A 12,375-nucleotide genomic window follows, 5' to 3' on the forward strand; every position below is an offset into this window, starting at 1 on the left:
GCTGTGTGGGTCCCCGACTTCGTGTTGGGGATTTAGTTTGGTTGTCGTCTCGTTATGTTCCTATGAAGGTTTCCTCTCCTAAATTTAAGCCTCGTTTCATTGGTCCGTATAAGATTTCTGAGGTTATTAATCCTGTGTCATTTCGTTTGGCCCTTCCTGCTTCTTTTGCCATCCATAATGTGTTCCATAGGTCGTTATTGCGGAGATACGTGGCGCCTGTGGTTCCATCCATTGATCCTCCTGCCCCGGTGTTAGTTGAGGGGGAGTTGGAGTATGTGGTGGAGAAGATTTTGGATTCTCGTGTTTCGAGACGGAAACTCCAGTACCTGGTCAAGTGGAAGGGTTATGGTCAGGAAGATAATTCCTGGGTTTTTGCCTCGGATGTTCATGCTGCCGATCTGGTTCGTGCCTTTCATTTGGCTCATCCTGGTCGGCCTGGGGGCTATGGTGAGGGTTCGGTGACCCCTCCTCAAGGGGGGGGGGGGGGGTACTGTTGTGAATTCTGTTGTCGGGCTCCCTCCTGTGGTCATGAATGGTACTTCGGCTGGTTCTGTCCATGGACTTCCTCTGGTAAGTGTTTCTGAGTTTCACAGGTGACTAGGTTAATTCGTTAGCTGCTGCTCTATTTAACTCCACTTAGATCTTTGCTCTATGCCACCTGTCAATGTTTCAGTATTGGTCTAGTTCACTCCTGGATCGTTCTTGTGACCTGTCTTCCCATCAGAAGCTAAGTTCCAGCTTGTATTTCTTAGGTTTTCTATTTTTCTGTCCAGCTTGCTATTTAATTTGTTGTCTTGCTTGCTGGAAGCTCTGGGACGCAGAGGGAGCGTCTTTTTGCGCCCTCTGCGTGGTCTTTTTGTAGGTTTTTGTGCTGACCGCATTATATGTGGGGGGCTGCCTTTTCCTTTGGGGAATTTCTCTGAGGCAAGGTACGCTTTATTTTTCTATCTTCAGGGCTAGCTAGTTTCTTAGGCTGTGCCGAGTTGCATAGGGAGCGTTAGGCGCAATCCGCGGCTATTTCTAGTGTGTTTGATAGGTTTAGGGATTGCGGTCAGCAGAGTTCCCACGTCCCAGAGCTCGTCCTTATTATCAGTAACTATCAGGTCATTCCGTGTGCTCTTAACCACCAGGTCCATTATTGTCCTGACCACCAGGTCATAACACTTCCCCCAGGTGTATAACCTCCGGCCCTTCCCCCAGGTGTATAATCTCCGGTCCTTCCCCCAGCTGTATAATCTCCGGTCCTTCCCCCAGGTGTATAACAGTCAACCCCCTGCCCAAAGGTTATAACTTCCAGGCCCCCAGTGTATAACACCCAGGCCTCCAGTGTATAACACCCAGGCCCCCAGTGTGTAACATCCGGGCCCGCAGTGTATAACATCCGGGCTCCAGTGTATAACCTCTGCCCTCCTGTAATAGTAGCCACCAGGGTAACAAGTCCGTTCATGACATTTCTTACTCCTGAATCTTTCCCCATCACTTGTGAGTGATATTATTGAGAAGTGGAAGAAGCAGCAGCAACTCAGCCTCTGGGAACTTCATGGCTGAGCAGCTGCATGCAGCCTTACATCACCAAGCACAATGCTGAGCGTCAGATGGAGTGATGTAAAGCAGCCACCACTGGACTCAAGTAAGTGTTGATCTTTGGCAAGCTATTTGTCCAAGGCAGATTTAAGAAAAGCTGCTGTTGGTTTTTATTTTTGAAACGGACTACAGGATGGTAGTGGTGGAGTCTGTTTCCTCCCCGTCCCGGGTTTTCCATGTTGCTGACGGCCACAGGTTCTTTTGTAAATTCCCCTGCAGCAGAGGGTTGGGTGTGTCCGTTTTGGTCTTGCAAGCAGGCAGAGCAGAAGGCTCTGCAGAGCGCTACCTGTGTGAGGCAACACAGGGTCAAGCGGAGCCAAAAGGCCTGGCACCCTCAGCGTACACGGCGGTGCAGTCACCCACGGCAACCGGTCACGGACTGTCTTTTTTTTCCCGGCTGCGAGCCGGAGTATCCGATTTACCTTCAGTTTGTGATCATTAAACGAGACTTTACTTTGAACTTTTCCTGGGTCACTGCCTCATCACTGCACAGTGTGGACACCGCTGCACCACAATAAAAAAAAAAATAATCTGATTCAGCTTCATCAGGTTTTTGCACCAAAAACGCAGTAAAACCTGATACCTGCGTTTTTACGCACTTATTCATTGATTTCAATGGGTGAAAAACACTAAAAAAGTTGAAAAGAAGTGACATGCATTTTGCAAAAACCCATCTCTGATAAAAAAGTCAGGAAAAAAATGTGTGTGTGCATGAGATTTCTAAAATCTCAGACTTTGCTGGCACTGTGAAAAGCTGGTAAAATTTACATTAAAAAACGCATTGAAAAAAGCGCTGCAAAAACGCAACATGTGAACATAGCCTTAATCTTCAGCACAAGACATTGTGGACAATTGTAGCCTCCAGATTTGTGGTGATGACGGGTGTAAGATATCGAAGGACCGCAATAGTAATGGCCGATAATCTACTCACAGATTCATCTTCAAGTTTCAGCTGCAGGACTTTATCTCCCTCTTTATAATCCTTAATGATTTCCGCCGATCTCCAAACGTCCTCCTGATCAGGGATCCACACCCGGGTGTACTACAAAAAAAAGAAAAAAAAAAAAGAAACAAGATTTAGATACCGAAGCAATTATTATATTTATGCAAGCAATAATTAAAGACTGCAAAAGTCCATACATACATTAAAAAAAAATCTCAGCCACCATGTCTATTTACTTTATTACCCAAAATATATATTTAACCCCTTCATGACCCAGCCTATTTTGACCTTAAAGACCTTGCCGTTTTTTGCAATTCTGACCAGTGTCCCTTTATGAGGTAATAACTCAGGAACGCTTCAACGTATCCTAGCGGTTCTGAGATTGTTTTTTCGTGACATATTGGGCTTCATGTTAGTGGTAAATTTAGGTCAATAAATTCTGCGTTTATTTGTGATAAAAACGGAAATTTGGCGAAAATTTTGAAAATTTCGCAATTTTCACATTTTGAATTTTTATTCTGTTAAACCAGAGAGATATGTGACACAAAATAGTTAATAAATAACATTTCCCACATGTTTACTTTACATCAGCACAATTTTGGAAACAAAATTTTTTTTTTGTTAGGAAGTTATAAGGGTTAAAATTTGACCAGCGATTTGTCATTTTTACAACGAAATTTACAAAACCATTTTTTTTAGGGACCACCTCACATTTGAAGTCAGTTTGAGGGGTCTATATGGCTGAAAATACCCAAAAGTGACACCATTCTTAAAACTGCACCCCTCAAGGTACTCAAAACCACATTCAAGAAGTTTATTAACCCTTCAGGTACTTCACAGCAGCAGAAGCAACATGGAAGGAAAAAATGAACATTTAACTTTTTAGTCACAAAAATTATCTTTTAGCAACAATTTTTTTATTTTCCCAATGGTAAAAGGAGAAACTGAACCACGAAAGTTGTTGTCCAATTTGTCCTGAGTACGCTGATACCTCATATGTGGGGGTAAACCACTGTTTGGGCGCACGGCAGGGCTTGGAAGGGAAGGAGCGCCATTTGACTTTTTGAATCAAAAATTGGCTCCACTCTTTAGCGGACACCATGTCACGTTTGGAGAGCCCCCGTGTGCCTAAAAATTGGAGCTCCCCCACAAGTGACCCCATTTTGGAAACTAGACGCCCCAAGGAACTTATCTAGATGCATAGTGAGCACTTTGAACCCCCAGGTGCTTCACAAATTGATCCGTAAAAATGAAAAAGTACTTTTTTTTCACAAAAAAATTCTTTTAGCCTCAATTTTTTCATTTTCACATGGGCAACAGGATAAAATGGATCCTAAAATGTGTTGGGCAATTTCTCCTGAGTACACCAATACCTCATATGTGGGGGTAAACCACTGTTTGGGCACACAGCAGGGCTCGGAAGGGAAGGCGCGCCATTTGACTTTTTGAATGGAAAATTAGCTCCAATTGTTAGCGGACACCATGTCGTGTTTGGAGAGCCCCTGTGTGCCTAAACATTGGAGCTCCCCCACAAGTGACCCCATTTTGGAAACTAGACCCCCCAAGGAACTTATCTAGATGCATATTGAGCACTTTAAACCCCCAGGTGCTTCACAGAAGTTTATAACGCAGAGCCATGAAAATAGAAAATAATTTTTCTTTCCTCAAAAATGATTTTTTAGCCTGGAATTTCCTATTTTGCCAAGGATAATGGGAGAAATTGGACCCCAAATATTGTTGTACAGTTTGTCCTGAGTACGCTGATACCCCATATGTGGGGGTAAACCACTGTTTGGGCGCACAGCAGGGCTCGGAAGGGATGGCACGCCATTTGGCTTTTTAAATGGAAAATTAGCTCCAATCATTAGCGGACACCATGTCACGTTTGGAGAGCCCCTGTGTGCTTAAACATTGGAGATCCCCCAGAAATGACACCATTTTGGAAACTAGACCCCCAAAGGAACTAATCTAGATGTGTGGTGAGGACTTTGAACCCCCAAGTGCTTCACAGAAGTTTATAACGCAGAGCCATGAAAATAAAAAAAAAAAAATATTTTCTCAAAAATGATCTTTTAGCCTGCAATTTTTTATTTTCCCAAGGGTAACAGGAGAAATTTGACCCCAAAAGTTGTTGTCCAGTTTCTCCTGAGTACGCTGATACCCCATATGTGGGGGTAAATCACTGTCTGGGCACATGCCGGGGCTCGGAAGTGAAGTAGTGACGTTTTGAAATGCAGACTTTGATGGAATGCTCTGTGGGCGTCACGTTGCGTTTGCAGAGCCCCTGATGTGGCTTAACAGTAGAAACCCCCCACAAGTGACCCCATTTTGGAAACTAGACCCCCAAAGGAACTTATCTAGATGTGTGGTGAGCACTTTGAACCCCCAAGTGCTTCATAGAAGTTTATAATGCAGAGCCGTGAAAATAATAAATACGTTTTCTTTCCTCAAAAATAATTATTTAGCCCAGAATTTTTTATTTTCCCAAAGGTTACAGAAGAAATTGGACCCCAAAAGTTGTTGTCCAGTTTCTCCTGAGTACGCTGATACCCCATATGTGGGGGTAAATCACTGTTTGGGCACATGCCGAGGCTCGGAAGTGAAGTAGTGACGTTTTGAAATGCAGACTTTGATGGAATGCTCTGTGGGCGTCACGTTGCGTTTGCAGAGCCCCTGATGTGGCTTAACAGTAGAAACCCCCCACAAGTGACCCCATTTTGGAAACTAGACCCCGAAAGGAACTTATCTAGATGTGTGGTGAGCACTTTGAACCCCCAAGCGCTTCATAGAAGTTTATAATGCAGAGCCGTGAAAATAATAAATACGTTTTCTTTCCTCAAAAATAATTATTTAGCCCAGAATTTTTTATTTTCCCAAGGGTAACAGGAGAAATTTGACCGCAATATTTGTTGTCCAGTTTCTCCTGAGTACGGTGATACCCCATATGTGGGGGTAAACTACTGTTTGGGCACATGCCGGGGCTTGGAATTGAAGTAGTGACGTTTTGAAATGCAGACTTTGATGGAATGCTCTGCGGGCGTCACGTTGCATTTGCAGAGCCCCTGATGTGCCTAAACAGTAGAAACCCCCCACAAGTGACCCCATTTTGGAAACTAGACCCCGAAAGGAACTTATCTAGATGTGTGGTGAGGACTTTGAACCCCCAAGTGCTTCACAGAAGTTTATAACGCAGAGCCATGAAAATAAAAAAAAAAAAATATTTTCTCAAAAATGATCTTTTAGCCTGCAATTTTTTATTTTCCCAAGGGTAACAGGAGAAATTTGACCCCAAAAGTTGTTGTCCAGTTTCTCCTGAGTACGCTGATACCCCATATGTGGGGGTAAATCACTGTTTGGGCACATGCCGGGGCTCGGAAGTGAAGTAGTGACGTTTTGAAATGCAGACTTTGATGGAATGCTCTGTGGGCGTCACGTTGCGTTTGCAGAGCCCCTGATGTGGCTTAACAGTAGAAACCCCCCACAAGTGACCCCATTTTGGAAACTAGACCCCCAAAGGAACTTATCTAGATGTGTGGTGAGCACTTTGAACCCCCAAGTGCTTCATAGAAGTTTATAATGCAGAGCCGTGAAAATAATAAATACGTTTTCTTTCCTCAAAAATAATTATTTAGCCCAGAATTTTTTATTTTCCCAAAGGTTACAGAAGAAATTGGACCCCAAAAGTTGTTGTCCAGTTTCTCCTGAGTACGCTGATACCCCATATGTGGGGGTAAATCACTGTTTGGGCACATGCCGAGGCTCGGAAGTGAAGTAGTGACGTTTTGAAATGCAGACTTTGATGGAATGCTCTGTGGGCGTCACGTTGCGTTTGCAGAGCCCCTGATGTGGCTTAACAGTAGAAACCCCCCACAAGTGACCCCATTTTGGAAACTAGACCCCGAAAGGAACTTATCTAGATGTGTGGTGAGCACTTTGAACCCCCAAGCGCTTCATAGAAGTTTATAATGCAGAGCCGTGAAAATAATAAATACGTTTTCTTTCCTCAAAAATAATTATTTAGCCCAGAATTTTTTATTTTCCCAAGGGTAACAGGAGAAATTTGACCGCAATATTTGTTGTCCAGTTTCTCCTGAGTACGGTGATACCCCATATGTGGGGGTAAACTACTGTTTGGGCACATGCCGGGGCTTGGAATTGAAGTAGTGACGTTTTGAAATGCAGACTTTGATGGAATGCTCTGAGGGCGTCACGTTGCGTTTGCAGAGCCCCTGATGTGCCTAAACAGTAGAAACCCCCCACAAGTGACCCCATTTTGGAAACTAGACCCCGAAAGGAACTTATCTAGATGTGTGGTGAGCACTTTGAACCCCCAAGTGCTTCATAGAAGTTTATAATGCAGAGCCGTGAAAATAATAAATACGTTTTCTTTCCTCAAAAATAATTATTTAGCCCAGAATTTTTTATTTTCCCAAGGGTTACAGGAGAAATTGGACCCCAAAAGTTGTTGTCCAGTTTCTCCTGAGTACGCTGATACCCCATGAGTGGGGGTAAACCACTGTTTGGGCACACGTCGGGGCTCAGAAGGGAAGTAGTGACTTTTGAATGCAGACTTTGATGGAAAGGTCTGCGGGTGTCACGTTGCGTTTGCAGAGCCCCTGGTGTGCCTGAACAGTAGAAACCCCCACAAGTGACCCCATTTTAGAAACTAGACCCCCCAAGGAACTTATCTAGATGTGTGGTGAGCACTTTGAACCCCCAAGTGCTTCACAGACGTTTACAACGCAGAGCCGTGAAAATAAAAAATCATTTTTCTTTCCTCAAAAATTATGTTTTAGCAAGCATTTTTTTAGATTCACAAGGGTAACAGGAGAAATTGGACCCCAGTAATTGTTGCGCAGTTTGTCCTGAGTATGCTGGTACCCCATATGTGGGGGTAAACCACTGTTTGGGCACACGTCAGGGCTCAGAAGTGAGGGAGCACCATTTGACTTTTTGAATACGAGATTGGCTGGAATCAATGGTGGCGCCATGTTGCGTTTGGAGACCCCTGATGTGCCTAAACAGTGGTAACCCCTCAATTCTACCTCCAACACAAACCCCAACACACCCCTAACTCTAATCCCAACTGTAGCCATAACCCTAATCACAACCCTAACCGCAACACACCCCTAACCACAACCCTAACCCCAACACACCCCTAACCCTAACCACAACCCTAATTCCAACCCTAACCCTAAGGCTATGTGCCCACGTTGCGGATTCGTGTGAGATATTTCCGCACCATTTTTGAAAAATCCACGCGTAAAAGGCACTGCGTTTTACCTGCGGATTTTCCACGGATTTCCAGTGTTTTTTGTGCGGATTTCACCTGCGGATTCCTATTGAGGAACAGGTGTAAAACGCTGCGGAATCCGCACAAAGAATTGACATGCTGCGGAAAATACAACGCAGCGTTTCCGCGCGGTATTTTCCGCACCATGGGCACAGCGGATTTGGTTTTTCATATGTTTACATGGTACTGTAAACCTGATGGAACACTGCTGCGGATCCGCAGCCAAATCCGCACCGTGTGCACATGGCCTAATTCTAAAGGTATGTGCACACGCTGCGGAAAACGCTGCGGATCCGCAGCAGTTTCCCATGAGTTTACAGTTCAATGTAAACCTACGGGAAACAAAAATCGCTGTACACATGCTGCGGAAAAACTGCACGGAAACGCAGCGGTTTACATTCCGCAGCATGTCACTTCTTTGTGCGGATTCCGCAGCGGTTTTACAACTGCTCCAATAGAAAATCGCAGTTGTAAAACCGCAGTGAAATGCGCAGAAAAAAACGCGGTAAATCCGCCATAAATCCGCAGCGGTTTAGCACTGCGGATTTATCAAATCCGCAGCGGAAAAATCCGCAGAGGAACAGAATACGTGTGCACATACCGAAACCCTAACCCTAGCCCTAACCCTACCCCTACCCCTAACCCTACCCCTAACCCTAACCCTATTCTAACATTAGTGGAAAAAAAAAAAATTTCTTTATTTTTTTATTGTCCCTATCTATGGGGGTGACAAAGGGGGGGGTCATTTATTATTTTTTTTATTTTGATCACTGAGATATAATCTATCTCAGTGATCAAAATGCACTTTGGAACGAATCTGCCGGCCGGCAGATTCGGCGGGCGCACTGCGCATGCGCCCGCCATTTTGGAAGATGGCGGCGCCCAGGGAGAAGACGGACGGGACCCCGGCTGGATCGGTAAGTATGATGGGGTGGGGGGGACCACGGGGGGGGGGGATCGGAGCACGGGGGTGGGGAATCGGAGTGCGGGAGGGGTGGAACGGAGAACGGGGGGCGTGGAACGGAGCACGGGGGGGCTGGAACGGAGCACCGGGGGGTGGAACGGAGCACCGGGAGGGGGGTGGATCGGAGTGCAGGGGGGGTGATCGGAGCACGGGGGGGTGATTGGAGCAGGGGGGGAGCGGACAAGAGCACGGGGGGGAGCGGAGCACTGGACGGAGGGGAGCCGGAGCAGTGTACCGGCCAGATCGGGGGGCTGGGGGGGCGATCGGTGGGGTGGGGTGGGGGCACATTAGTATTTCCAGCCATGGCCGATGATATTTCAGCATCGGCCATGGCTAGATTGTAATATTTCACCCGTTATAATAGGTGAAATATTACAAATCGCTCTGATTGGCAGTTTCACTTTCAACAGCCAATCAGAGCGATCGTAGCCACGAGGGGGTGAAGCCACCCCCCTGGGCTAAACTACCACTCCCCCTGTCCCTGCAGATCGGGTGAAATGGGAGTTAACCCTTTCACCCGGCCTGCAGGGACGCGATCTTTCCATGACGCCACATAGGCGTCATGGGTCGGAATGGCACCGACTTTCATGACGCCTACGTGGCGTCATGGGTCGGGAAGGGGTAAAAGTACATTAAATGGACAAAATAGAATTAATACACAGTGCAACAAAGCAGCAATTGCCCTGCTCAGCTTCTTCTCTAGGGCACTAGGCAGTGCAGATGCGGAAATAATAAAAGACAGCAGCAAAAAAATCTTATTAGAATATTTATAAGGGTTGTAGGCGATTATTAATTGATTGCTGGGGGTCTGATCCCTGGAACCCCCGCCGATCTCAATAATTGTCCCTAAGAACGGAGAATTTAATGATATAATTAGGTCCTATGCTATAACCAGTGCTGTGGAGTCGGTAAGCCAAACCTCCGACTCCTCAATTTCCATGACACCAACTCAGACTCCACAGCCCTGGTTATATCATGGCAGTAACTACAAATTGATTAGCCAGAGCCAAAAAATGTGCAAGGTGCAGTTGTCACTTTCTTTCTCCAACTCCTTTTTGGCATAAGCACTGCATTACTGATTGGGCCACAGCAATAAACACAAGGTAACGTTTTAATAATTGCTCCTTCCCCCCAAATAATCTGCAGTAGGCGGCCATATCCCAAACATTAGCAGACAATTTTCTTGCCTTAAAATAAATGGCCATGGGCTATAGTGGATGCCCCATATCAGGAACCATGTCATTCTAAATTACGGCCCTATTAGAAATGGAAAAGGTTGGGGCTACACCCCTTTGTACGACCGCTGTTCATTTGCTTCCAGTCTCTCCGCCGCTGAGCGATGCCATACAACGCCTGCAGCTAAACATAAAGGGAAAAAAGACGTAAAATAAAAGGCGCTTGTGCAAGAATTGAAAAACAGTGTAATAAAAAAGAAGCAACGAAGGAGTTTTGGGGGTGGGCTCTCATATTTTTCAAGAAAATCTCTTATTTTACAAGCGCTCTGAGAACAGATTATCGACCCACAGAAAGACGCCCGGCCTTATATTCCCCAATCTAAGAAAAATGCCGGTGAACGCTCCTCCATGTATGGACGCATCATAAAACATTATATCTCTCATTGTTCTGAGGATTTCACTACACAGAAAAGCAGAAATTGAATCTTCAGCCTCCGATCCTGACCTGGGGCCATGAGGAATCAAAGCCTTCTGAGGCTTTCTACAGAGCAAAAAAAGCAGAAAATGCAAACCAAGGACATCATACACCGACATGTACAAAACATTCACACTCTAATCAGCGTATACCGTCATAAGCAGATAATGTAACAAGACGCGAATGTTTCCCAAGAGAGACGCTAAATCTCCCAGTATTATAATAGTTATATTCTTATACATAGGAGGCAGTATTGTAATAGTTATATTCATGTACATAGGAGCAGTATTATAGTAGTTATATTCTTGTATATAGGGGCAGTAATATAGTAGTTATATTCTTGTACATAGGGGCAGTATTATAGTAGTTATATTCTTGTACATAGGGGCAGTATTATAGTAGTTATATTCTTGTACACAGGGGCAGTATTATAGTAGTTATATTCTTGTACATAGGGGCAGTATTATAGTAGTTATATTCTTGTACATAGGGGCAGTATTATAGTAGTTATATTCTTGTACATAGGGGCAGTATTATAGTAGTTATATTCTTGTACACAGGGGCAGTATTATAGTAGTTATATTCTTGTACATAGGAGCAGTATTATAGTAGTTATATTCTTGTACATAGGGGCAGTATTATAGTAGTTATATTCTTGTACATAGGAGCAGTATTATAGTAGTTATATTCTTGTACATAGTGGGCAGTATTATAGTAGTTATATTCTTGTACATAGTGGGCAGTATTATAGTAGTTATATTCTTGTACATAGGGGCAGTATTATAGTAGTTATATTCTTGTACATAGGAGCAGTATTATAGTAGTTATATTCTTGTACATAGGAGCAGTATTATAGTAGTTATATTCTTGTACATAGGGGCAGTATTATAGTAGTTATATTCTTGTACATAGGAGCAGTATTATAGTAGTTATATTCTTGTACATAGTGGGCAGTATTATAGTAGTTATATTCTTGTACATAGTGGGCAGTATTATAGTAGTTATATTCTTGTACATAGGGGCAGTATTATAGTAGTTATATTCTTGTACATAGGGGCAGTATTATAGTAGTTATATTCTTGTACATAGGAGCAGTATTATAGTAGTTATATTTTTGTACATATGAGCAGTATTATAGTAGTTATATCTTGTACATAGGGGAAGTATTATAGTAGCTATATTCTTATATAAAGGGGCAGTATTATAGTAGTTATATTCTTGTACATAGGGGCAGTATTATAGTAGTTATATTCTTGTACATAGGAGCAGTATTATAGTAGTTATATTTTTGTACATATGAGCAGTATTATAGTACTGTAGTTATATTCTTGTACATAGGGGAAGTATTATAGTAGCTATATTCTTATACAGTGGGGCAAAAAAGTATTTAGTCAGTCAGCAATAGTGCAAGTTCCACCACTTAAAAAGATGAGAGGCGTCTGTAATTTACATCATAGGTAGACCTCAACTATGGGAGACAAACTGAGAAAAAAAAATCCAGAAAATCACATTGTCTGTTTTTTTAACAATTTATTTGTATATTATGGTGGAAAATAAGTATTTGGTCAGAAACAAACAATCAAGATTTCTGGCTCTCACAGACCTGTAACTTCTTCTTTAAGAGTCTCCTCTTTCCTCCACTCATTACCTGTAGTAATGGCACCTGTTTAAACTTGTTATCAGTATAAAAAGACACCTGTGCACACCCTCAAACAGTCTGACTCCAAACTCCACTATGGTGAAGACCAAAGAGCTGTCAAAGGACACCAGAAACAAAATTGTAGCCCTGCACCAGGCTGGGAAGACTGAATCTGCAATAGCCAACCAGCTTGGAGTGAAGAAATCAACAGTGGGAGCAATAATTAGAAAATGGAAGACATACAAGACCACTGATAATCTCCCTCGATCTGGGGCTCCACGCAAAATCCCACCCCGTGGGGT

General features: G+C 43.8%; 1 protein-coding gene across 2 annotated transcripts in view; it reads right to left on the reverse strand.

Moving 5' to 3' along the window:
* MYO5B (myosin VB) overlaps positions 1–12,375 on the reverse strand; it is a 266,922-nt gene that overhangs the window by 162,873 nt on the left and 91,674 nt on the right. For both annotated transcript variants that reach the window (XM_069746786.1, XM_069746792.1), the window contains exon 2: positions 2,516–2,626. In XM_069746786.1, the coding sequence (XP_069602887.1) occupies positions 2,516–2,626 (111 nt within the window). The remainder of the gene's footprint in view (positions 1–2,515; positions 2,627–12,375) is intronic.

This window comes from Ranitomeya imitator, chromosome 1 (assembly GCF_032444005.1).
Source record: "Ranitomeya imitator isolate aRanImi1 chromosome 1, aRanImi1.pri, whole genome shotgun sequence".
NCBI lineage: Eukaryota > Metazoa > Chordata > Amphibia > Anura > Dendrobatidae > Ranitomeya > Ranitomeya imitator.